This window comes from Panulirus ornatus, chromosome 68 (assembly GCF_036320965.1).
Source record: "Panulirus ornatus isolate Po-2019 chromosome 68, ASM3632096v1, whole genome shotgun sequence".
Classification (NCBI taxonomy): domain Eukaryota; kingdom Metazoa; phylum Arthropoda; class Malacostraca; order Decapoda; family Palinuridae; genus Panulirus; species Panulirus ornatus.
In genome coordinates this window covers 14,091,512-14,117,371 of record NC_092291.1, presented here as the reverse complement: position 1 = coordinate 14,117,371, position 25,860 = coordinate 14,091,512, and the positions used below count along the sequence as shown (strand labels likewise).

Here is a 25,860-nt window from a genome sequence, read left to right as displayed (position 1 = left end):
TGTGTCTTTCTTTTATGAGGTCTTGTGAGGTTGAAGTTTGGGTTGTGTTGCCCTATGTGTCCTTGTTTTCAGGTGGTGACTTCGTTGGACGCGTGAGGTAGCATGATCAAGGGATGGGAGATCATCTAGAATGGAGTATGCAAGCTAAGAATGTAGGCATTATGTGGCAGTTTGCCGATCTGCTTCCCCTTTCGTTCGTGTATATGACTTGGATGGTTAGCTGAAGTCTAATAAGAATAGGGAAGTGATCAGTTCGTCTAGGGTGCTCTCAGTGGTCCATATATATATATATATATATATATATATATATATATATATATATATATGTATATTCTTTTGGTATCGGGCACAGAAAAATTGGAAATCATTATCAGTGTGCAGTAGACGTGAAAAACATGAATATATGTCAAATATCATTCTCACACGCTAATGCTCCCAGTGTATGCCGTCTGTTTCCTCATATGTTCTGGCCGTGACAGAATCTATATACCCGTCAGCCTGGATGACACCATCTATATCCATATATACACGTCAGCGTGGATGACACCATCTATATCCATATATACACGTCAGCGTGGCGGATGACAGGGGCTGTGTGTGCATTCGTCGGGATGGATTGCACTGTATGGGGTGGAAGTGGATGCAGAGGTGGTTGGCACGGGGGATGGCAGCAGCCGGTGGTGCTGCTGCTGCTGGTGTAGGGAGGGCTGGCCCTTCGGCTGGTATAGCCAGAGAGGGTGGGTGTGAAGGGAGGTCCAGGTTACGCCCGTCACAGGGCCATGACGCTGTACGTCATCGTCACGCTCGATGGTACCTGACGAATCACAGAGGGGTTTTTTGCTTGGATATTGTTGCCGTTATCAGCGTCCTGAATGTTACTTGAAGTCAGCCTTTTTATATTTAACATGTTCATTGACGGGCGAACCTTGAGCAGTGACGGTACGATCCTTGAGCACAGACGGTTCGACCCTTGAGCTCGGCGTGCGACCCTTGATGACTGACAGCACGACCCTTGAGCACAGACGGTACGACCCTTAAGCACAGACGGTTCGACCCTTGAGCGCGGCGTGCGACCCTTGATGACTGACGGTACGACCCATGAGCACGACGGTACGACCCTTGAGCACGACGGTACGACCGACCCATGCGTATGATGAGCGCAGGCCATCATATACCCCAAGGACAACACGGTCGTGCGCGGGGACGTAACCCCCCCTCATACTGACAAAGAAAGAAAATTCTACAATTCCACAAATTCCCCCAGCGAGAGATTGTGTCCTCAGCCGTTGTCGCCTCATGTAATGAACTTGTCTGGGATCTTATGGCGTCCCGGGACGAGGCGGGCTGATGTCACGGGACGTTTCTTTGCCCTGAGACTTCTTACCATCGCCTCCGGTCGCAAAGGAGGTGAAGATAAGCTCCAGGTTACGTCCCCATCCGTCATAAGACAGACCAAGAAAAAAGAAAAGAGATATCCCTCGATCTGATAACGTTTTTTGTTGACGAGAAGATGGTGGGTATCAGACAGACAAATAGACAGACATGTAGACAGACAAATAGACAGACAGACAGCACAGTAAGAAAACAACCCCGTCACCTAAGATTTCTTGGGAGAGAGAGAAACACTTGTTTATACAAGTTCCCTTTGGTTGGAGCCCCACCCCCGTCCCTCGGGGTCTGAGTTTGGCCACAAAAGGCTGGAGATTGGCCCCTGATGGTTGTGGTGAGGGCGGGGGGGGGTTGATTGGGTGGCCCTTAGGCGTCGGCGGTTGCCGCCCCGCCCCGCCCCGCCCCGCCCACCCTCCGCCCTGAAAAGGGCTTTTTTTTTTGGGGGGGGGGGGGGTCAGTTGGCCCCGCGGGGCTGGAGATGATGATGAGGGACGTCAGGAGGGGGGGGGACTTCTCCGACTGTCTCAGATCATGAAGGTGGGTTCATATTCTCTCTCTCTCTCTCTCTCTCTCTCTCTCTCTCTCTCTCTCTCTCTCTCTCTCTCTCTCTCTCTCTCTCTCTCTCTCTCTCTCCCCAAGCTCTGGCTTGTCTTAGGTTGCTACCTGCCAGACAGATAGCTGAGGGGCACTAGGGCAGTAGATATTATTGTCAAGTCTCGTAATTGAAATATTGGGTTTACTTAGGGGAAAAAAAATAGCAGAATTCATTTCATGATTACATAGAAATGAAATTTACCCACACATTCGTGACAAGTCCCCCACTGCGTGGCTAGTGTATGCGTAATATGCATGCTTATAATGAGAATATATATATATATATATATATATATATATATATATATATATATATATATATATATATATATATATATATGAGTCCACGGGGAAAATGAAACACGATAAGGGAACTTATCGTTTCTCATTTTCCCAGTGGACTCATAGGAATATACTTGATCACGCGGAAAATTGTGATCCTTTCCAATGTATATATATATATATATATATATATATATATATATGTGTGTGTGTGTGTGTGTGTGTGTGTGTTTACTTAGCTTACCCATTTACATACCGTTTCAGATCACATGATTAAGTTCCATTGAATATAGTGATATAAAATGGCGCCTTAAAATGTCTTTAGGAATATATGTGTCATCTTTAGAATTCATAAAAACACTACACGAGACAGTACACGACTGCGAGATGAGTAATGTTCTGCTTTCTCTCCGTGACCTTTGACCTGGTTAAAGCGGCCGGGGCGAGCATCTTGGGTCCAGCCGAACGGTACATCAAGACGGGGTCGACCTTGGTCCTGACCTGCACCGCTGCCCTCCACCCACACGCCAGCACCAAGGTCAGTGGCAGCTTGACACCTTAACACAGCACGGGAGTTAAGGTCAGTGGCAGCTTGACCCTTAACACAGCACGGGAGTTAAGGTCAGTGGCAGCTTGACCCTTAACACAGCACGGGAGTTAAGGTCAGTGGCAGCTTGACCCTTAACACAGCACGGGAGTTAAGGTCAGTGGCAGCTTGATCCTTAACACAGCACGGGAGTTAAGAAGGTCAGTAGCAGCTTAACCCCTAACACAGCATGGGAGTTAAGGCCAGTGGCCTGGCCTTAACTCAGCCTTAGATAAGGTCATTTGGCAGCCTTTGACAGAACCACTGGAGTAGTTAATGTACAGTTAGTGGCCATCCCTCTTAACACACCGCTGGAGTGAATGAGGTCAGTAGATTGACTTTATGATTATCGTTATTTAGTACCAGCGAAAGTGAGGGGCCCAGTCTCCTGATGCGCTCGTATAACAGGTAAGTTGACGTACATCACGTGTGTGTGTGTGTGTGTGTGTGTGTGTGTGTGTGTGTGTGTGTGGATAGATAGATAGATATCAGTTTCTCTTTACCCTGGTGTTCGCTCCTCGCGCGTTCCCCGAAGAAACGTCCTCGCTTTGCTCTTTCTGTTCCCGCTTCTCGAAGGCGGTGGTGACACACGAGGGTGAGGAGGGTGCTGCTGCTGCAGGTCCCCCGCTCTCCCGCCAGGGGTCGTCGTCGTCGTCGGGGGTGTTGAGAGCTGGCTCCTCCGAGACCGCGGCGCAGATCACCACGGGGATGATGAACAACGGTTTGGGCTTAACGTCTGTCAGGGGCCAAGATCAAGTGACGGTGTAGACTTCTTTTGCGAGACAGACATTCTCTTTCGAACGAGCCAGTGTCCTCACGGCGTGATAGAGCGTGCGTCTCGTTCGTCATTGTGTCGCGTCAGAATACGGTGTGATGTATTAATGAGGTCATCTGCATATGAGAGAACTTTCGCGCCAAGGTTCCTAGAGTTGGCGTAGAAAGACAGGTCGTGCAAGAAGTGATTGACGGGGGCTGGACAGAGAACTTCTCCCTGGGAGAATTCCATAGTATAGTTTTTGAAGAATGGTTTGTCAGGTGAATGTGCTGTGAAGGTGTCTGGCTTGGTGGCCAGCTATGAAGTAAGCACACACCCTTTCTTTTTCCTTTCCTTTCTTGATTTTTGCAGACATTGGTGTCAAATACCTTGAGGATGTGTCGAGGGGGAGAGAGTGTCAGATGCCTCGTTAGTTTCTGTTGCCACTCAGTAACATCAGAGGGAGGTGGGGGAGTGAGTTGTGATGAGTGAGGCCCGTGTTGTAGTGGAGTGACCTGGTCTATAGTTGTGGTGTGTGGGTGAGAGTGGGAGGTCTGGGCCTAACTTCGTCGTGGGTCAGTTTGTCGAGTGGTTTAGCTGTTAATGGGAGGCAGTAATGTAAGGCGAGAGGGAGGAGAGCAGCATGTAAGGGGAGGGTGGTGGTGGTGTTGGGTTTCACAGTGGATGATAATGTTGGCGAATTTCCCGATGTTTGGAGTTCTGTCGTGTAAGCAGGAGTGGCTGAAGGCTGCTGGCTGTAGGTGCTTGGGTTGCAAATGGACGAAAATGTCATGTTCAAAGACTGATGCGCTCTCATGGCCTGTCGTAAGGGAGGTGGCTTTCTTTTTAAGGGTTTTGATTGAGTTTTGAGTGTTAGTAGGAATGAGGTGTGGGTCAACAGCTGTGTCAGGATGGGTTACATGGACGTTTTACATCATAATTCTGCCTATGTTATTGAGCAGTGTTTTATGAGTATGTTATTGTGTTCCTTGGGATATTGTTAATTTAATGTGCTTCTTGTGTGAGGGGCTGGGGTGGTGTGGGAGGTACAGATTAATTCTTACTTTGTACCTTAAGTTGGTGTTGTGGTTCCATCATTTTAAGGATGTATACCAAAAAAAGTAAATTCGCTGGAAAAATAAACGCAGAAGCTCCAATCTTTCGACTGTTAATCAAGTCAGTTTTAAGGACACAAGAGCCAGTATGAACACGACGAGAATGATACATACAAAACCAGCCTCCGCCACGGCTGAGGAGACAAGGAACAGTTGATCTGTGAAATATGGAAATATTGCTATGTTTCTCGAATCAGTTGTCCCCTGTCTCCTCAAGTGTGGTGTTGGTTGGCTTTGTGTACATCATGCTCTTGTTCAGGGTGACTCAGTGTCCTTGAAATCGGCTTGAAATACAGTCGAAAGTTTGGAGTTTCTGCGTTTATTTTTCCTGCAAGTTTTCTTAACTTCATTGCTTCGTGTGTGTATATGATTCACTGCAGGATATATATATATATAGCCCTGTGGGGAGGCTTCCATTCGTCGACCGTATTCAGTATTTGAATTAGTTGTTCCACTCCAAAATAACCCAATAGATCCATCCATACGAGTCTTCATTGACGATCAACCTCACCCCTCACACCTCCTCTTGCATTCCTCGTACTACACCTTTCTCACCGGATCTTTGCGCCTCTCTGCCCTGTCTTTCTTTCCCTCCCTCCCTCCTTCCCTCTCGTTCCTTCCCTCTCTCCGGCAGCCAGCCGGCCGGCCGGCCGCCGCTCCATCATACATCGAAAGCCTTCATCGTCAGCAGCGCCAGACTGCTGCACGGTGCTCGCCGGGAGAGTGGGATTGCCACAGCACCTCCGACCAGCCCTGCTGGGGGTGTCTCGGGGAAACGGGAGTAGGGAGAGAGAGCCCTCAGGAGTCAGCTTTTCAAAAGGCTGACCAAAGATCATACCACATTTCCACGTGTTGTTGTTCTTCGTAGAAGGTGTTGTGCTGGAGAAATCGAGATGACTCAGTGGCTAAGCTTTGCAAGATCTTACCCCTGCAGAAGGAGGATGGTGTGAAAAGCCCCATTTCAAGATCTGCGATCCATGTTGTGTCTCGCAAGATATTCGCCGCGAAAGAAAGTTTTTTTTCGCCTCTAAGATCTTTTCTTGTTTCGTTTCATTCAATTTTTTTTTCTTTTTTTTGACTAGGAAAAATAATTTCCCTTGAATTTGCGAGTGAAGCCGAGTTTTAAAATTCCTCTTAAATGTAATTAAAATGTTAGTAGGTAATATTTTTTTCTTCTTTTTTCGATTTGTATTGACAGAGGAAAACTTGAAAGCACCAGTAAGTCTTTGCAATTATAGCCAGTATTAATGACTTGAAGATGACCTGTCCTAAACGTTGAAAGGTTTGGCAGTAACACTGAGGACCTGGTTATTCCGAGAGGAGATGATAAAAAGCGACTGATTAACAGTGAACAGTTTCCAGAATAAAGGAAAGATTGATTGGTAGGCAAAGAGAGAGAGAGAGTTTGCGAAATACTTGCGTTCAACTGTTTTAGGTTGTATCCTTCAGCTAGGCGACTAGATTTCCCAAGGAAGCATATATATATGAACAGGAATCTTTATAGCTTAAAGATATCATAATCACATCTGAGTCGGGTATTTAGAATGGAGTCCATCAATAGTGGTGGGTGGTTTTGGGGCCCCCCACCCTGCCTTACCCTCTCTCCATCTATATGTATATAGATATCAGGAGTTCCTTCCCTCCTGTATTATGAATTCGTCCCAGAGTTTCTGGTGTAGACTACCATCTGGGGTTTCCCCCGTAAATTCCCGTATACATAGTTGCTTCGTGTACCCGGTTCCCTTTCAGCAGGTTACAGCCCCCCTGAAACCACCGATATTGAGCGAGGCAGGCCTGAAAATGCTGTTGTGAACATGGAATTGGGAAGAGCAGTGGGCTGTTTCTATAATCATCGTTCATTATCAGGTCTTGTGCCACATATCATCGTCTAATCCCCGGTGTATTTGGCACGGGAAATAATGATGCCGTACGCCCTCCATAAGCACGGGGAAATGTCTCCGCGGAAGCAATAACCTTCATTTTGGAAAAGCTTGATATGGCAAAATAAGTATGCCAGTTAATGATTCTCTTTCACGTCACTTGTTCAGCACGGGGGAAGAAAAAAGAATAGATAAATGGGATATCTGATTGGAGTGTAGTATTAACGTCCCTGTGGATGATGCTGCGAGCTAAATGGGGAATGAATTTTGTGAATGCTTTTGCATTCAGGCACTTGTCATGAAGTGTGAGGGAGGGGGGCCGAGTGTACTGCTACGTCTTGCAGTGTGAGGGGGAAAGTGTACTAAACCTTGTAGTGTGAGGGGGAGGAGGGTTAATGGATATACTTAGCCTTGCACTGTGAGGGGGGGGGTGTCGAAAGATGTACTTACCTTGCACTGTGAAGGGGGGAGGGGTCGATAGATGTACTTAACCGTGTACTGTGAGTGGGTGGTCGATAGATGTACTTACCTTGCACTGTGAGGGGAGGAGGGTTGATAGATGTACTTACCTTGCACTGTGAGGGGGGGTCGATAGATGTACTTCACCTTGCCGTGTGAGGGAGGGATGAGGGGTGGACAAGAGTGGAAACCGTGTTGAGGAGGCGTGAGGGAGCGTTTCCGGTAGAGTGAAGACGGTGTGGCAACTTGGGCAACAGGAAACTTGTGCAACTACAGATGTCTGTCTTTCCATCCCAGTGATACTGTCTATGTCTCTATGCCTTATTTACACATTCCTCTGTCTGTGTCTCTATGTCTCTATGCCTTATCTACACATTCCTCTGTCTGTCTCTCTATGTCTCTATGCCTTATATACACATTCCTCTGTCTGTTTCTCTATGTCTCTATGCCTTATATACACATTCCTTTGTCTGTGTCTCTATGTCTTATATATACATTCATCTGTCTGTGTCTCTCTGTGCCTTATCTATACATTTCTCTGTCTGTCTCCCTAAACGCATACCTCTATGTCTGTCTGTCCATTTCCGTCCCAAGATCTGTCTGTCTGTCTGTATATTGATCTTAGTGTTTCCGTCTCTCGTGGCTCGGTACCAAAGGTCTATCATACAAATGCGTTACCTTTCGCGTATTTCCTACGGCGTGAGCAATGCGTACAGTCCTAGTCAGTCAGCAGCGCATGTTATTGCGTCATGCGTTCATCCCCCATTCCCCCTCTCCTTCCCCACGTCCACAGGGAGGGAGGTGGGAGGGGGAGCCGTCCTGCAAGACGGAAGGGAGAGGCAGGAGGGCTGGATGGAAGGGGTGAGAGAGGAGGAGGTGCATGCCAAAAGAGGAGAGAATTTCGTGGTGTATGTCATTACCGAGAGACAGCACGACCTCTCGTATTCGTTCGTAAGTGGCGTTCGTGACTGCGGCTCTTAAGGTGCTCACGAGGGCGTGCGTGAGGGCAGCGCCGGAGTCATGGCTGATAAGAAGGTTTTCGGGCTTGAAATCTGGAGTTTCTGTACGTCATCTGATAGTCTGATATCAGGACGTGTGTGTGTGTGTGTGTTTACTGATATCTAAATGCTTGTGTGTAACTGTGTGTGTGCGTGTGTCAGTCTGTCTGTCGGTGTGTGTGTGTGTGTGTGTGTGTGTGTGTGTGTGTGTGTGTGTGTGTATGCAGCGATTTTAATGTGTCTGCGTCTATGTTTGTGTGTGTGTGTGTGTGTGTGTGTGTGTGTGTGGACACCTGCACACCGATGGGTCCACCCATGTCTTAAGAACCCAGGACTTATCATCGCACTGGAGAAAGAGAAGGCCAGATAGATAGACGGAGAGAGAGAGAGAGAGAGAGAGAGAGAGAGAGAGAGAGAGAGACCCTGTCACCTCTTATCAAACCTTCGTCTCTCTCAGTAATACGTTTGAGTCCTCTTAATATAGTCCAGACTCCACAAGAATTTTGGGTCCACCATGACATTTTTGGGGGTTTTTTGTTTATATATTTTTTATATTTTAGAAAATGGGACGCCTCGATATTTCCAGAAACGTAAGTGAAGAGAAAACGGGGTGAAGTTTGGCCTTGGGTGGCCTACGCTCCATAAAACCAGTTACGAGAATATTTTTCCGTTATATTGAGGGAGATTGGACCGTGTGGTGTTGCACGACCACTTTCTTGCTGAGAATAAAAACGAATAAATCATTCAACAGATAAATTTTATATATATATATATATATATATATATATATATATATATATATATATATATATATATATATATATATATATATACATACTTCTGCAGTGCGTGTGAGTGTGTGGGTGTAACAATCAGGCTTCTCTACCAGTAGGCAATACAAGACGGGGAGAGGAGCACATACTTGAGACCCCTCTCGTCTCTCTCCCTCCGTTGCTAGAGCTGTAGGTCCTGCCTTGTGAGATAAGGCAGCTGTGGGTTGGGCTCAGGAAGAGAGAGAGGGAGAGAGAGAGAGGGGTGGGAAGAGAGTTAAGATATATAGGCCACAGAAAGATAGGGGTGGATACAGAGGAAGAACAAAACAAAGATAATCATATAGATACATATTGGTATATCAGACACGTACATGTATACGTATTGTTATCTAAGCTAGTCACTTACACAGACAGACAGACAGATATTGTGTGTGTGTGTGTGTGTGTGCGTGCAATTACCCCCGAAAAATAATGTCCATAAAGATGCACTGGCCCTCCACTGCAGCCCATAATTAAGCTTGAGCCAGCTCTCATTTCACAATTTATTAAATAGTCTTTTTTAATGTAAAACTAGAACGCTTAATTAACTCGGTAATTCCCACCCTTAGGTAATATCCTTCACCCACTCTGAGTGTGTTGCTGGTGAGGGAGTGGATGTGAGCCGTGTATAGCCGCGTACACTGTATGCTCTCTCTCTCTCTCTCTCTCTCTCTCTCTCTCTCTCTCTCTCTCTCTCTCTCTCTCTCTCTCTCTCTCTCTCTCTCTTACAAGTGCCACCAAGGGTGTACAGGGAAGGGTTAGTGAGGGTTGTGCCTGTGCGCCAGCAACGTGGTGGGCTGTCAAGTTTCACTCCTTAGGCTCCGTTTGTTGTCTTTTTCTCTCTTTTTTCACCCCATGCGCCCGTGGGCTGCGGGCGTTCGCCCCACACACGTACAGTCTCTCCCCATCTCGTACATAACACCTGGCAACACGAAACTCGCACGATTCGATCTTTATGACACTTGGCAACACGAAACTCACACGATTCGATCTTCGTGACACTTGGCAACACGAAACTCACACGATTCGATCTTCATAACACTTGGCAACACGAAACTCACACGACACGATCTTCGTGACACTTGGTAACACGAAACTCGCACGAGCCAATCTTCGTGACTAGATTCGTCCCTGCGGTGAGCGCTACATGACAGCCTTACCTTTTGGTCCACTATAGTCCTCACAACTCCCAAGGAAGTACTCATTATCATCATATATTCATATATCTTATCTACTTAACCTGTCTATTTGTTCATCTGTTTATCTACCTTTTTATCTAGCTGTCTTTTCATCTCTATGTCTGTCTATCTATCAGTCTTTATACCAGCCTATCTGTCTCTGTGCCTTGTCTGTCTGTCTGTGTGTGTATCTATCTATCTGTCTCTATTTCCCAGTGTAGCCCCCTGGCTGGAGGCCCTGTGTAGGTCAAGGCATGAATATCACAACGGGTTTATCGCAGGGGACCAAGTGCCGCCCATGAAACATGGATTATTATCTGACGTGTGTATGTGCGGCGGCGAGGAGGAGGAGGAGGGTCGTCTGTCTGTCGTCTTTTTTTCCCCCCCTTGGGAGGCACCGGGAATACAAGACATACGGACATGACAGATAGCACTTTCCTGACGCGTCGAGAGGAGGAGGAGGAGGAGGTCGACTTCGCGCGGACCCCCTTCCTCTTTCCTTCCTTCCAACTCCTCCTCCCGTATCTTACTGGTTATTGTGTGCCAGGTGCCACTCCCCCACCATCATCCCCTCTCTTTTTTTTCAGTATTTGACGCGATGATAAAAGTTGGCAGTTTTTAAGGAGCTTGCTGGTATGGGAAAAAAAGTTGGAGGGCATGGTTGTTTTAGAGGGTGTGGGGTGTATGTGTAGTGCGGGTGATTGTTAAGTCAGTCATGCGCTCGTCTCCGTTAGCTGTAGCCTGTGTAGGTGGAGGGGTTGACGTAAAAACCCACAGTGTACGTGGGTCATGGTACGAACCTATCTATATACATGGGCGACCGTGGGAAGGTAATTGTTCAACTCTAAAGCCTTTTAGATGGAGCTCTTATGATTATGAATTTAATTGTTCGTATTATAATTAGCATCGCTGTTGTTAGCACTCATGTCAACCAGTGGCTATTATTATTAATTGAATATTTTATTACTACCATTACGGGAACTATAAAATTACAATTAGATATTTCTCGTGTTAATATATATATATATATATATATATATATATATATATACATATCTATTCTCTCCCCAAACTTGATAATCCATTTAATCCATCCGAATATCTCGTCCACGCACCATGTGTAACAACCCCTCACCCTCTCCCTCCTCGATAACCGGGTGTCAGGCGAAAAATACCGGGCCCGCGAACATAACAAGTTGCAGCGCGACGTGTCGCGCATGTCCGCCAGCTGCGCGTGGGGAAGGAGTACGCATTCGCGCGCCGCCCAGCCCCGCGCTCCTCCCCAGCCATCATCACTCACGCGAGCCGCCCCTCGTATTTCAGGTTATTCCCGGAGATCAACGCGCCTTTCAAATCAGCATGGATTTCATTCCAGCCAGGTTCTCCCCTTACTCACTCCCTTTTTCTTTTCCTTTTTTCCCCCCTTTTTTTAAAATTCTAATATTTTCCGAGCGGGTCTGTAGCGTTCCCTGAGAGGGTTGGGCTGAGGAAACAGCTGAGAGGGGAGGGAAAAAATATATAAACCGCTGAGGTCTTCAGGATGCATATTAATGTCTCCGTTACCACAGCTCAAAAGTTAGCTTTTATTTTTCTTTTCTTTTTTTTTCCTCTTTCTGTACTCGGGCATTTAGCTCAGCGTCCAAGAAAGTTGTGTATATCTGGCTCGTGGCCTTCTCCGATGACTCCCTCCCTCCCTTAAGAAGTCTCAAACCTACTCTCTCTCTCTCTCTCTCTCTCTCTCTCTCTCTCTCTCTCTCTCTCTCTCTCTCTCTCTCTCTCTCTCTCTTATTCTCTCTTTCTCTCTGTAAGGGGGGTGTAGTTATAGGTGAAGATGTATTTCTCTCGTACGGTGAAGGACGCTTACCTTAGGCGAGGAGACATCAGAGGTGTCTGGGGTCCTGTTGAAGTGTCGGGGGCGCTGGGCTTTGGCTAGCTGGCTCCTCCTCCTCCTCCTCCTCCTCCTCCTCCTCCTCCTCCTCCTCCTCCCCCATCAAGACGAAAGTAAGGAAATTCACGGACGAACTCGTCATTAATGCCACCCACCCCACCTGTTGCTTCCGTCACGAAGGATAAAAAAAAAGGAAAAAAAAATATTAGAAGCTCGTGTTGAATTCGTGACTACCTACGTGCTGGGAATGTTATATTCCCATGTTCTTTTAAGGATGTTGCTCGATCTAGATATAGTTACGAGGTGTGACTATATATATATATATATATATATATATATATATATATATTCGTCCCACTGTAGGATTTAGATTCGCCCCCAGGGCTAGTGCTTGGGTTAGCGAGCGCCTCGTCAACACCACCTACTGCCACACCACACACTCTGCAGACCTGGGATACACACACACACACACACACACACACACACACACACACACACACACACACACACACTGGGCCACACAACTCTTGTAGTGTTCAAGATGAGGTTAGACCCCCTTATGTCATTATATTCCTCCTGCTGCCTGGTGAATGAGTATATATGGCTGTAAGCAGTAGGACTAATCTTGAGGATTTTAAGCCGTCTTTCATCTCCTTGAGTACGACTGTTTACGACCCTTGAAGACTCCAGATAGTGTACACGACCTTTGAGCATTAACGATATGCAACCCTCAAAGACTAATCAGACGGGACGACCCCTGGTGGACGACGGTATAACGACCCTTGATAACGACGGTACGACGACCCTTGGGCATGATAGATAGTTCGACCTTTGACATGGCAACTACATCAGATGCTGGTACCGGGAACGTCATGTAATTCACTCCGGTGTTAACGACAATTATACTCTTTTATCAAGTGAAGCCAACGATCGTACAGAATGATTGACAGTTCGCCGCAACATACATACGTTCCTCACTAGCTTTATCAGTGCCGTGTCGTGGTTCGCCACAGACAGTGGTACGATCACCCGCGCCCCCTACCCCTCGCCAACCACACCCTGATCAACCCAGTTTTCAGAATTCGTCTTCATCAGTTCTGCCGAGGGGTTTTCCCTCCCTCTCCCTCCCTCACTCCCTCCCTCTCCATGCCATCGAGGCGCAGCCATTCAGCTCGTGCGGTCGGCGTGAACCACAGCGGAGGCAGACGGCCCTTGACAGTCGTACAAACGAGGCCTGACGCCTTCACAGTGGGGCAGACATAACACTAAAGATGCCACGGTGCTCCACTGTAAGATAAATCCCCCGAGACCGTTTTCTTCCATTCCCTCTGTCTGTTCGGACCCGAAATTCTCCCACTTACACACACACACACACACACACACACACACACACAACACACACACAAGCACTCAAGCCAAACAGACGAGTCCAATCGTCCTTGTAAACTCACCAGAACCAACATTGAAAGTAAACTCTTAAAGTGCGTGGCAGTTATGGCTTTCATGCGACTTTCTCTCGTAGGGTTGTAAACTATAATATTTTGCTTTGATATCATCGTACTCTCTAAACGGTTCCTGGAAACGTTACCATGAAACTTGTACTCGAAATGGACATTGCTGATGTGAGGGGGCCCACTAACTACCTCTTAACTACGTAATAACCTTCCGCTTGCTATTTGGACGCGAAGTACACGGGAACCATCTTCAGTAAGCGCGTGAAAACAAGGTTTGGGTGTGGCTGTACACTAATGGAGTGTGTGTGTGTGTGTGTGTGTTGGGGGGGGGGGGGTAAGAGGTGGAGCATGGTAGGGCAAAATGAGGGCAGACGAGTGGTAAGGGGGTCAACAGACGGATGGCATGGGTTTACAGACGGTGCAGTGGTATACCACGTATCCCAGTGTCTAGTGGCTGCAGTGGTGAGCCCCCTGTCGTCCCTCAACACACACACACACACACACACACACACACACCAGCAGGACGTGGCACCATGTTTGCTCCCGGCCGTTCTCACTGATTCCTCTCCCACCTCCTCGAGTGTTGCAATAGTTTTCAATGTCTTCCGCGGTGCCGAAGGTGCCATCACGTGTCGTCCCCTCCCGATGCAGTGTATTTCTCCCTCCTCCCTGTAAAGCTGGCGTGTGCCCGGGTGTTGCAGTCGGTGTTGTAAGTGTTTTGTCTCCTCCTCCCCCTCCCCCTCAGATCACAGACGATGGCTCGTCCCGCGGAAGATTTCTGGGATGGACGAAGCTCATGTGACCATGGGTGGTGATGGGGGCGAGGGTGTGTTCCCTCCTGACTCTTAAGAGATGTCGGGGCTGTTGAGTTGGGTGGCTCAGGAAGGGCTTGGCGAGAGAGAGAGAGAGAGAGAGAGAGAGAGAGAGAGAGAGAGAGAGAGAGAGAGAGAGAGAGAGTAAACACTGCTGGAAGTGAAAGCTTTGAGGGTTCATGTTATGCGGCGAGGGTGAAGCAGATCCAGAGGGCGCCGCCCTCAGACGTGACTCTGGTGGACGACAGAGGGGTCCAGCGGCACCTCCACATGACTGGTCGACCCCATGCCAGCGACACCTACCACATGACTCTGGTCGACCACAGTAGACGCCAGTAGCACCTCCCACCTGGCTCTGGTCGACCACAGTAGACGCCAGTGGCACCTCCCACCTGGCTCTGGTCGACCTGTGTAGGATGGTGCAGCAATAAACATCTACCCACAGAATTATAGCCACAGAGTGGACAATCTGTAGCCCTTCCTGGTGCAACACAGATAAACCGGACAGTCTTTATCCCCTTCTGGTGCTACACAGATTCGATTAGATAGTCTATGTAGCCCATCCCAGTGCCACGGAAACAAGGCTGGGTGTCTGTCAAAGAACCCCACGGAAACGCGCACACGATCGTGGCCTCTGTATAATTATTTCTCCTTCATCCCCCACCGAACAGAACCCATCCATTTCTTCGAAAGCTTTGAGGGAGGAGGGGGTGGAGGAGAACAATGACACACTTTAATTCAGCGTTCCCAGCTGGTGACAGTGATTAAGGAGGAGGGGAGATGGGGGGGGGAGAAAAAGAAACAAAACGAATAATCCTACCATTATTCTTGGCTAGGCGGAGGCGTGTGTGGTTTCACGGTCCCATGAGCAAGCAACTGCACCACTGAGGATGGCTGTATCCTCAAACCCAACTCGAAGTGTTGAACCTGATATTCTTGAGCATATAAAATCGTCGTCCATCGTTATCATCCATCCTGAGACCCTTCTTCTGCTCCATCGTGTGGATGATGGATAATGCCATAGTCTACTACAACTTTAGGTAACGGGTGATCGACGAATGGACGGGTTTTGCCATGCCCGCGCACGCGCGTACTAGTTTTACTGTATCAGCTCCTCCTCCTCCACTTCAGTTAACGTATCCTCCCTCGTTTTGCCGCAGCAGCCAGACGCAGACACTTCAGGCTGGCCCTTCTACACCAGAATCCATCAGGGGCGAGTTAGCCCACATCGACAACGCCAGAGGTTAACAAATAACCCTTCCCGGATTTTCACAACCTCACGGTATAACATTCCCACGCTTTTTGCAGCAGCGCTGCACTTACACACACACACACACACACACACACACACCATATCTACAGCATTTCTATCAACAATTGGTTAATGTTTAAAGTAATTTTTGTCTAGATTTTGTCACTCCTAACCAGATGTGTGTGTTTAGGGAGCCTGTTTCTTTCTTTTTTTTTTTTTCTTTTTTCTTTTTTGTATCCTAGGTCGATGGACGGGTACGAGGCCATATAAGGCGGAACTGTAGACAGAATAGTTAATGCTTGTTATATATCTGACAGTTAAAGCTGGCTATAACCGCACTCGCGTTACTATATTAAGCAGAATGAAGGTCCCCGGAACAGCAGGAGAGAGTCAGCAGCAGGAGGAGCAAGGAGCCAGCCAAGCCTTACCTCCACACAGGAGAGAAGCCATATGATCAAGGGAGAAAAAAAAAAAAGGCAGCTCAGCGCAAGGCAACGGGAGGAAGGGGTCTAGGAGGGGGTCGGGTCCAGCTCATTCAGGAATACCTAGGAATCCTGCCCTGCCTTTTCTTCATGTATCCGGCGGCCTTTGACAATTTTTTCCCCCTGCGTGAGCCCTCCTCCTGCGTCACCTTTGATGGGTGACCCCGGAAGGGCCCCTATATCTCCCGTCTTTCCACCTCTCAATCCCAATATTTGATTCTCTAATATATTATGCTCTTTCTAGCGGTGGTCGGGCCGGGCCCCAGGCTTGACAATTTCTGGGTCCACTAGCGGCCGCCTCTGGAGGGGGGTCGTCTTCCTGGGAGATGGGAGCGGTGGATGTGCGTAGATTTTTTGGAGGAGAGGAAGGGAACTAGAGAGAGAGAGAGAGAGAGAGAGAGAGAGAGAGAGAGACGGACGGATAGATAAGATAAAGGGAGGTGAAGATAAGGAGAGAAAAAGATAGAATAACCATAGGGACTGTAAGCCAGATAGGTTTACGAATACACGTCTATATATATAAAGGGAATCTTTTGATAGTTAATGGTATCACTGGTTATTTTCCTTACTCTCTCTTTCCCTTTGACCCGAGATGGGCCATTTTAAAGGCAGGGTGTTGTCCCCAGCATTGAGTGTGTTGCCATACACACACACATGATATATATATGAACTCATAAGGAGATAAAAAGAAAAGATAGAAAGACGGACAGATAAGGAAAGAGATATTAAGAAACGGTTCGAGAAATACAGAGATGGGTACCCAAGTTTCTCTCTCTCTCTCTCTCTCTCTCTCTCTCTCTCTCTCTCTCTCTCTCTCTCTCTCTCTCTCTCTCTCTCTCTCTCTCTCTCTCGCCCCACTTCAGGAGAGCCCCCCCCCCCCCCTCCGGTAAAAAGTGCTTGACTGCCAGGTAACGGATGGTTGACTGGCCATCCTCTCCTGTGATGACTGGTGTGGCGGAAACCTCAAGACTCCTCTGAGGGCATCAAGATGAGAGGCTTCCTGACGTGGAAGGGAGGAAGGGAGGCTTCCTGACGTCGGGGAGAGGGAGACTTCCTGACGTTGGAGTGAGGGAGGGAGGAAGGGAGGTTTCCTGACGCTGGGGGAAGAGGAGGCATCGCTGTGAAAGAGGAGAGGAAGGGAGGATTTCTGACGCAGGGAAGGGAGGCGGGAGAGCTTCCCGACTTAGAGAGAGGGTGAGGGAGGCAGGAGAGCTTCCCGACTTAGGGAGAGGGGTGAGGGAGGCAGGAGAGCTTCCCGACTTAGGGAGAGGAGTGAGGGAGGCGGGAGAGCTTCCCGACTTAGAGAGAGGGGTGAGGGAGGCAGGAGACAGCTTCCCGACTTGGATAGAAGGGAGACAGAAAGGACTCTTGGCGGGAGGTACAGAAAGAAAGCGCTACCAGAGGTAGAGAAAGAGGAGGCAGGGCTTCCCGCCGTGGGAGATAGGGAAACAGTCATCCATCATAAGGTGAGGGGAGGGAAGGGACCTTCAGACGTCAGGGCAGAGGGAGAGAGAGCGAGGAGGAGGCTCTCACTCACGCCCGGTGTCACGAGCCACTGAGGACACCAAGGGATTGAAACGCGGACGACCACGGCGACGTCAAAAAAAAAGACACATCAGTGAAGCCAGAGGGACGGCGCACGTCCCGGGGGGAGGTGGGTGTTCGTTCGTCAGGTGATTCGTAGCGTCCATTAGTGTCGCTAAGGGTGATTGGCCGATTGTATCAGGTCAACCGGATGTCGGGAGGAAGGTCGTTGCTGATTGGTTCGGCCAATATGACCGACCCAGCGATGTTGGAAAAGACGATTGGGTGTTGCGGGAGAGCGAACAAGCAAACTGTAAGGCTCTGTGTGTGGTGTGTGTGTGTGTGTGTAACCGCCATGGTTAATGGGAGCGAGAGTCTCTCTCTCTCTCTCTCTCTCTCTCTCTCTCTCTCTCTCTCTCTCTCTCTCTCTCTCTCTCTCTCTCTCTCTCTCTCTCTCTCTCCACACATGTATCTTGCTGTAGTCTGTAACTCAGTTAAAGGGGGGGAGGGGAGACTCGCCATTTGTGAATTTTTCTTTTCCCATAAAAGCAACAATGCCTCGCCAGACTTCAACCCTCGTAAGTTAATTCATCTTTTTTTTTCCTCCCCCATCCCCAAACAACGCAGACAGCAGTCGTACAGAGATGTCAACAAAGACAGACAGGCTGTTTTGTTTCACATCAGTCAGTGTTGACATGGTCTGCTATGATACGTTCTGTATTTTGCACGATTATATTTGAATATAATTAAGGGCAATGTATCCTGTGTTAATTATATTATAGGAGTTTGAAGCTCTGGCATTTGCCCCTTTGAACATGAAGGTAGGACTTTTGAACACGTCACTATGACCCATGAGCACGACGGGACGACCCATGAGCACGACCGTACGACCTTTGAACTCTTCAGCACGTTTCTTGAGTACGACGGTACGACCCCTTAGGTATGATAGCTTAGCCATTGATCTGTCCTTAAAGGGTCATTGTCAAATACCATGCTATTTATGCACCCAAAGGTCGTGCCATCGACTTCAAGGGTCGTACCATCGACTTCAAGGGTCGTACCATCTAGTTTTAGGGTCGTACCATCGTGTTTAAGGGTCGTACCATCTATTTCAAGGGTCGTAACATCGAGTTCAAGGGTCGTACCATCGATTCTAAGGGTCGTACCATCGATTTTAAGGGTCGGACCAAACTGTAGTATATGTGATGTCCTCTTCAAAGTGATTATAATTCTAGCCCAGGTATGATTGAAGGCAGTGTTCCAGGTATGATTGAAGGCAGTGTTCCAGGTATGATTGGAGGCAGAGTTCCAGGTATGATTGGATGCAGAGTTCCAGGTATGATTGGAGGCAGAGTTCCAGGTATGATTGGAGGCAGTGTTCCAGGTATGATTGGAGGCACAGTTCCAGGTATGATTGGAGGCACAGTTCCAGGTATGATTGGAGGCACAGTTCCAGGTATGATTGGAGGCAGTGTTCCAGGTATGATTGGAGGCAGAGTTCCAGGTATGATTGGAGGCAGAGTTCCAGGTATGATTGGAGGCAGAGTTCCAGGTATGATTGGAGGCAGAGTTCCAGGTATGATTGGAGGCACACCCTGATGGATCGGAGGCAGTCGTGTGTCGGTATGTGATCATGTAATGCTATGTGATGCCATAGGTTTCGATGTTGTCATGTAACCTGATGTCCAATGTGACGTTATGTGAAGAATCTCCCATCTTCTCTCCTCCCGCTGGGCGACGCAGGTGGACTGGCAACACAACGAGACCCGGGTTTCGATCTCGGGTCCTCGAGGTGGCGTGAGCATCCACACGGAAGCCACGGGTCGGCTGGTCACCTCCCGGCTCTCCGTGGTCCGGGCGGCGCCGCCAGACGCCGGGAACTACACGTGCCGCCCACACGCCGCCCTCGCCGCCACCACAACCGTCTTCATCGTCGACGGTGAGTCCAACGCCGCCCGCCCTCGCCCCCCGCTCCCATCACCGCCAACGCCGCCCCCATCACCGTCAGCGGGCGGGAGGGGGAAAGGGAGGGTCGAGAACCCTCTCGCCCGAAAGGAACCCACCTTACTCTGCTCCTTGCGCGGTGCTGCTGACTCAGGACCTCTTCTATAGGGTTTGTGCAGCTTCGAGGCTGCTGCACTCCACGCAGGAGCAGGGAAATGATGGGTTCCTTCGGAAGTGGGAGGTTTGTCCACGAGACTGTAGACCCCTTCCCGTCCGCTGACGTCGATGCTCGTGGTGACCTGTCACGCGCCGTGTGACCTCAAGCAGGCGGAGCCCGGTAACACTGATGTAGATAGATAGATAGATATGATAGGTAGATTCATAGATGATTACATAGAGAGGTAGATGGATGGATAGATAGATAGACAGGCATATATAGGTAGAGGCATAGATGATTAGGTAGGTAGATGGAGAAAGGCATAGACAGGTAGATAAATAGATAGATAGATAGATACACGTGATACTGTATATTACTAGCCGTCATATTGTTCTTCCTCTTACCATATCCTCATCTTGACCATCCCGTCTCTCTCTCTCTCTCTCTCTCTCTCTCTCTCTCTCTCTCTCTCTCTCTCTCTCTCTCTCTCTCTCTCTCTCTCTCATTCCTTATCATCTTGCTCCACTCCCTCCTCCTGCTTATCCTCCATCGTCCCCACCTGGTTTGTTCGGCTTCGACCCACACCAGGCGACTCCAGCAGAGGTGCCCCTCCCACTCGCCTGCAGGAGGTTCCTCACCCAGACCAGACCAGACCAGCCCAGCCCACGGGTAACTCTGATTGGCTCTGTCTCGCAGTGGTTCCCCCAAACCCACCCACCTGCTCCCTTCACGAGCGATTGTTGTCTGAAGACTGACCATGTGTTCTGCCCCACACACACACACACACACACACACACACACACACTTGCGCACAAGGAGACCACAGATGCGCCCCTTTCCGCAAAAGATTTTGCCTGCGAAAACTGCAAACTGCAGATATATATATATATATTTTTTCCTATCGCCTGACCATAGAGTCTCTCTCTCTCTCTCTCTCTCTCTCCTCTCTCTCTCTTCTCTCTCTCTCTCTCTCTCTCTCTCTCTCTCTCTCTCTCTCTCTCTCTCTCTCTCTCCTCTCTCTCTCTCTTTCTCTCGATATGGGAAAAAAACCCGGAATGGCGTCGTAAAGATGGCGTTAGCACCTCGTTTGCGGGAGTCGAGACTGACCCCTTCTGCTGACCCCGAAAAGAGGGTTAGTGTGGCTGGTGAGAGTGTGTGGGTAGAGGGTGGTAGTGTGGTGTGGTGTGGGGGTTAGTGTGGCTGGTGAGAGAGTGTGTGGGTAGAGTGTGGTAGGGTGGTGTGGTGTGGGGGTTAGTGTGGCTGGTGAGAGAGTGTGTGGGTAGAGTGTGGTAGGGTGGTGTTGGATGTATGGGGGATTCGTGTGGCAGATCAGTCTCCAACACCCTACCTACCCCAGTCTCCAACACACCACCTACCCCAGTCTCCAACACACCACCTACACCAGCCCTTAGCACACCACTTACCACCTACCTCAGTCTCCAACACCCTACCTACCCCAGTCTCCAACACACCACCTACCCCAGTCTCCAACACACCACCTACCCCAGTCTCCAACACACCACCTACCCCAGTCTCCAACACACCACCTACCCCAGTCTCCAACACACCACCTACCCCAGTCTCCAACACACCACCTACACCAGCCCTTAGCACACCACTTACCACCTACCTCAGTCTCCAACACCCTACCTACCCCAGTCTCCAACACACCACCTACCCCAGTCTCCAACACACCACCTACACCAGCCCTTAGCACACCACTTACCACCTACCTCAGTCTCCAACACCCTACCTACCCCAGTCTCCAACACACCACCTACCTCAGTCTCCAACACCCTACCTACCCCAGTCTCCAACACACCACCTACCCCAGTCTCCAACACACCACCTACCCCAGTCTCCAACACACCACCTACCCCAGTCTCCAACACACCACCTACACCAGCCCTTAGCACACCACTTACCACCTACCTCAGTCTCCAACACCCTACCTACCCCAGTCTCCAACACACCACCTACACCAGCCCTTAGCACACCACTTACCACCTACCTCAGTCTCCAACACCCTACCTACCCCAGTCTCCAACACACCACCTACCCCAGCCTCCAACACACCACCTACCTCAGTCTCCAACACCCTACCTACCCCAGTCTCCAACACACCACCTACACCAGCCCTTAGCACACCACTTACCACCTACCTCAGTCTCCAACACCCTACCTACCCCAGTCTCCAACACACCACCTACACCAGCCCTTAGCACACCACTTACCACCTACCTCAGTCTCCAACACCCTACCTACCCCAGTCTCCAACACACCACCTACACCAGCCCTTAGCACACCACTTACCACCTACCTCAGTCTCCAACACCCTACCTACCCCAGTCTCCAACACACCACCTACACCAGCCCTTAGCACACCACTTACCACCTACCTCAGTCTCCAACACCCTACCTACCCCAGTCTCCAACACACCACCTACACCAGCCCTTAGCACACCACTTACCACCTACCTCAGTCTCCAACACCCTACCTACCCCAGTCTCCAACACACCACCTACCCCAGTCTCCAACACACCACCTACACCAGCCCTTAGCACACCACTTACCACCTACCTCAGTCTCCAACACCCTACCTACCCCAGTCTCCAACACACCACCTACCTCAGTCTCCAACACCCTACCTACCCCAGTCTCCAACACACCACCTACCTCAGTCTCCAACACCCTACCTACCCCAGTCTCCAACACACCACCTACCTCAGTCTCCAACACCCTACCTACCCCAGTCTCCAACACACCACCTACCTCAGTCTCCAACACCCTACCTACCCCAGTCTCCAACACACCACCTACCCCAGTCTCCAACACACCACCTACCCCAGTCTCCAACACACCACCTACACCAGCCCTTAGCACACCACTTACCACCTACCTCAGTCTCCAACACCCTACCTACCCCAGTCTCCAACACACCACCTACACCAGCCCTTAGCACACCACTTACCACCTACCTCAGTCTCCAACACCCTACCTACCCCAGTCTCCAACACACCACCTACCCCGGCCTCCAACAACACCACCTACCCCAACCTCCAACACACCACCTACACCAGCCCTTAGCACACCACTTACCACCTACCTCAGTCTCCAACACCCTACCTACCCCAGTCTCCAACACACCACCTACCCCAGTCTCCAACACACCACCTACCTCAGTCTCCAACACCCTACCTACCCCAGTCTCCAACACACCACCTACCTCAGTCTCCAACACCCTACCTACCCCAGTCTCCAACACACCACCTACACCAGCCCTTAGCACACCACTTACCACCTACCTCAGTCTCCAACACCCTACCTACCCCAGTCTCCAACACACCACCTACACCAGCCCTTAGCACACCACTTACCACCTACCTCAGTCTCTCCAACACATTACCTACCACCTACCCTAACTCTCCAACACACCACCTACCCCAGTCTCCAACACATCACCTACCCCAGTCTCCAACACACCACCTACCTCAGTCTCCAACACCCTACCTACCCCAGTCTCCAGCACACTACACACCACCTACCCCAGCCTCCAACACACCACTTACCCCAGCCTCCCAACACATCATCTACCCCAGTCTCCAACACACCGCCTACCACAGCCTCCAACACTCCCTCTTACCTCCTCCCCTAAGGGAGTTGGACCTACCACTGCTCTGTCACCATCACTCTACCTCTTCCATCAGGTCTTGTCTCCATCCCATCCTCCTGTTCCATTAAGATATCGTATCCAGGCCTTCAGTAATGGAGGCAAAGCGTTCAAATAAAAGCCTTTCAAAATCTCAATTATTGATAAGATGGAGGGAGTACTTTGCTATTACGTGTTCCACGTTTTTCTGCAATTTCTTCATTATTATTATTATTATTATTATTATTATTATTATTATTATTATTATATAATTATTATTATTATGGTTGGTTACGTTTTGTTTTATTGTATTTTCATATATTTTCATGCCGTATTATTTTAACTATTTCACACGTTCATGACCTTTTTATCTATGCGTAGCTATATATATATATATATATATATATATATATATATATATATATATATATATATCCCTTCTCCAGTTTCTTAATTCACTTGCCCGCTTCACCTGGTAGTGGCTGGTATACTGTATTCTGGTTCACTTTAATTGTATTAAGTCCTGACGACGTAACTATGCGAAAGCGCATTAAATAGATAGATAGATAGATAGATAGATTGATAGATAAACAATGTGTGTGTGTAAAGAAACAGATTTAGTCATGAAAACTCACATATAAACCTCGCCCATTCCTGCATTCGTGAATGCATCCGTGAGTTATGTGTTTGCGCACGTATACATAACATGCACACTCATGCATATATGGATGTACGTACGTAAAATGTGTGGTTACCTATGAAAGGAATTTCGTAGATCCATTATAGGTGGCGGAATGATTCGAAGAACTTAAACTCCCCACCCCCCCCTACACACACACACACACACACACTCCCAGTCATTCACACTCATATTTTTTTCTACTATTGCACCACAAGCAGACGATCCCCCCCCCCACACACACACACACACACACACACACTGGGTATACGAGTGTGTCCGTGTGTTGGTGTGTGTGTGTGTGTGTGTGTGTACACAAAACATACATGATTAGATTACTGTGATTTTATCATGAAAAAGAGAGAGAGAGAGAGAGATAAGGTTTAAACTCACACACACACACACTGAGCACTACCATTTTCCAGTAATTGCCAACCACCAAATTGCACGGGGTAGTTTAAGAAAAAAAAAAAAATATCTGGGAACTGATCATTTAAACCAGTCGTTATCCCAGTGATGGGAAGGTGTCTTATAAAGCACACATGAAAAAAAAAAAGTGTGAATAACAGATTCCTCTAACGGTACAATGAGCAGATTGTATCGTACACCCGGCAGTGACACCGTCCCTCTTCATTGTTTACCCCCAACAGAACAGTTCCCGGCAGCAATGCACCACGAGAGCAGGGGAGCCCTCCTCACCCCGCCAATCAGCGTCGTCGTCCTCCTAATTGTCGTCCTCCTGGCCACCAGATGATGTGTCCACCAATCACAACTCTGCATTTTGTACTCTCTGCGTTTTTTATGGTTCGCCATCGCTGACATTATTGTGTACTTTGTATCTCTTCCGGATTTGAGGTTTTAAGTGATGATTGTAAGAAATGTTTGAGATGTATATTATATATACTGTTGAATGTATTTGTGTATTAATTCTTAATTGATATAATATACGATAAGCCAACCTAAGTCTTTCATTGATAACAATATGGGCATCCACCAGTTTCTTGCAAAAACCTGCTTCTGTTCGTGGAAAACGAAAATTAATTGAAAAATTCTACTTTTGTTTCGTCTGTTCACTGATTAATATTTTTTGTGTGTGTCATTAATTGGATGGATAAAAGGAGAAAATTAAATATAATGATAAGGTAAGAATGTTATATTGTACGATTACTGTAGTGTGTGTTTGACATGAATGTATTTCTGGTGCCTTATCTACATATATATACCCTCGACATGTGTGGTTTATATGTAGTAATATTTTGTGTTGGTATGGGAAGGTAAGTTGGTAAGCCAGGCTGAGAGCTGTCTGGCATTAAAGTCTTCCCTAATATGAATTCTTCCTTAAAAGTATACGGTTAATCTGGCTTCTTACGTCACTCTTCACGCGGAGTTAACTAGGCTGTCAAGGCAGCCAGTGAGGTTAGTGTGTAATGTTTACCATTTAGTGTTGTAACACTGCTGGAAATATCGAGTGGTGTGTGTGTTGCTCGCCTCTTCAACTCAGCGGTGCCTACCCACGACGCAGATCCGGCAGCTGTGATTTTGTGTTGGTAAGTAATATATAAACACGATTTTTTTAGAGTGTTGCTTTTGTCAGACAGGTTACTGTCTAGCAGACTGATGTCTGGTGGTTCCGTCCTTGGACGTGGTTCGTAGATCGACGCCTGTGTTTGTCCCGTGTTATTTAGTGCTGGGGTATTTTGAGCCTCATATCTTAATGCAGTTTTACGCCGTAGTTTTGTTCTAATTTTGCCTCGGCTGTTGTTGTTATCAGCCCTGGTGCAGATTACACGATCCATGGATTATGGGTGTTTACATAACCACATATTGTTGGATTTTGTCATTACTGTTTGCGTGTTATGGGGGGGGGGGGGAGTTTTATAATGGTATTGCCCCGTCTCTTAATCTTGTATATATGTGTTATGTCTTTGTATACACACACACACACCTAAGACAGCATTTATCGACCAGCCC

The 25,860-nt window shown here is 48.4% G+C and overlaps 2 protein-coding genes across 2 annotated transcripts in view; both read left to right on the top strand.

The window, feature by feature from the left end:
• Positions 1–24,842, top strand: part of LOC139747282 (macrophage colony-stimulating factor 1 receptor-like) — a 214,050-nt gene extending 189,208 nt beyond the window's left edge. Inside the window, exons 7-9 of the mRNA XM_071659390.1 lie at positions 2,700–2,803; positions 19,203–19,398; positions 24,540–24,842. Of these exons, the coding sequence (XP_071515491.1) occupies positions 2,700–2,803; positions 19,203–19,398; positions 24,540–24,643 (404 nt within the window). The 3' untranslated portion in view covers positions 24,644–24,842. The remainder of the gene's footprint in view (positions 1–2,699; positions 2,804–19,202; positions 19,399–24,539) is intronic.
• A 457-nt stretch (positions 24,843–25,299) lies between these two features.
• Positions 25,300–25,860, top strand: part of LOC139747376 (calpain-7-like) — a 53,785-nt gene continuing 53,224 nt past the window's right edge. Inside the window, exon 1 of the mRNA XM_071659626.1 lies at positions 25,300–25,436. The gene's annotated coding sequence lies outside the window, so the exon portion shown is untranslated. The remainder of the gene's footprint in view (positions 25,437–25,860) is intronic.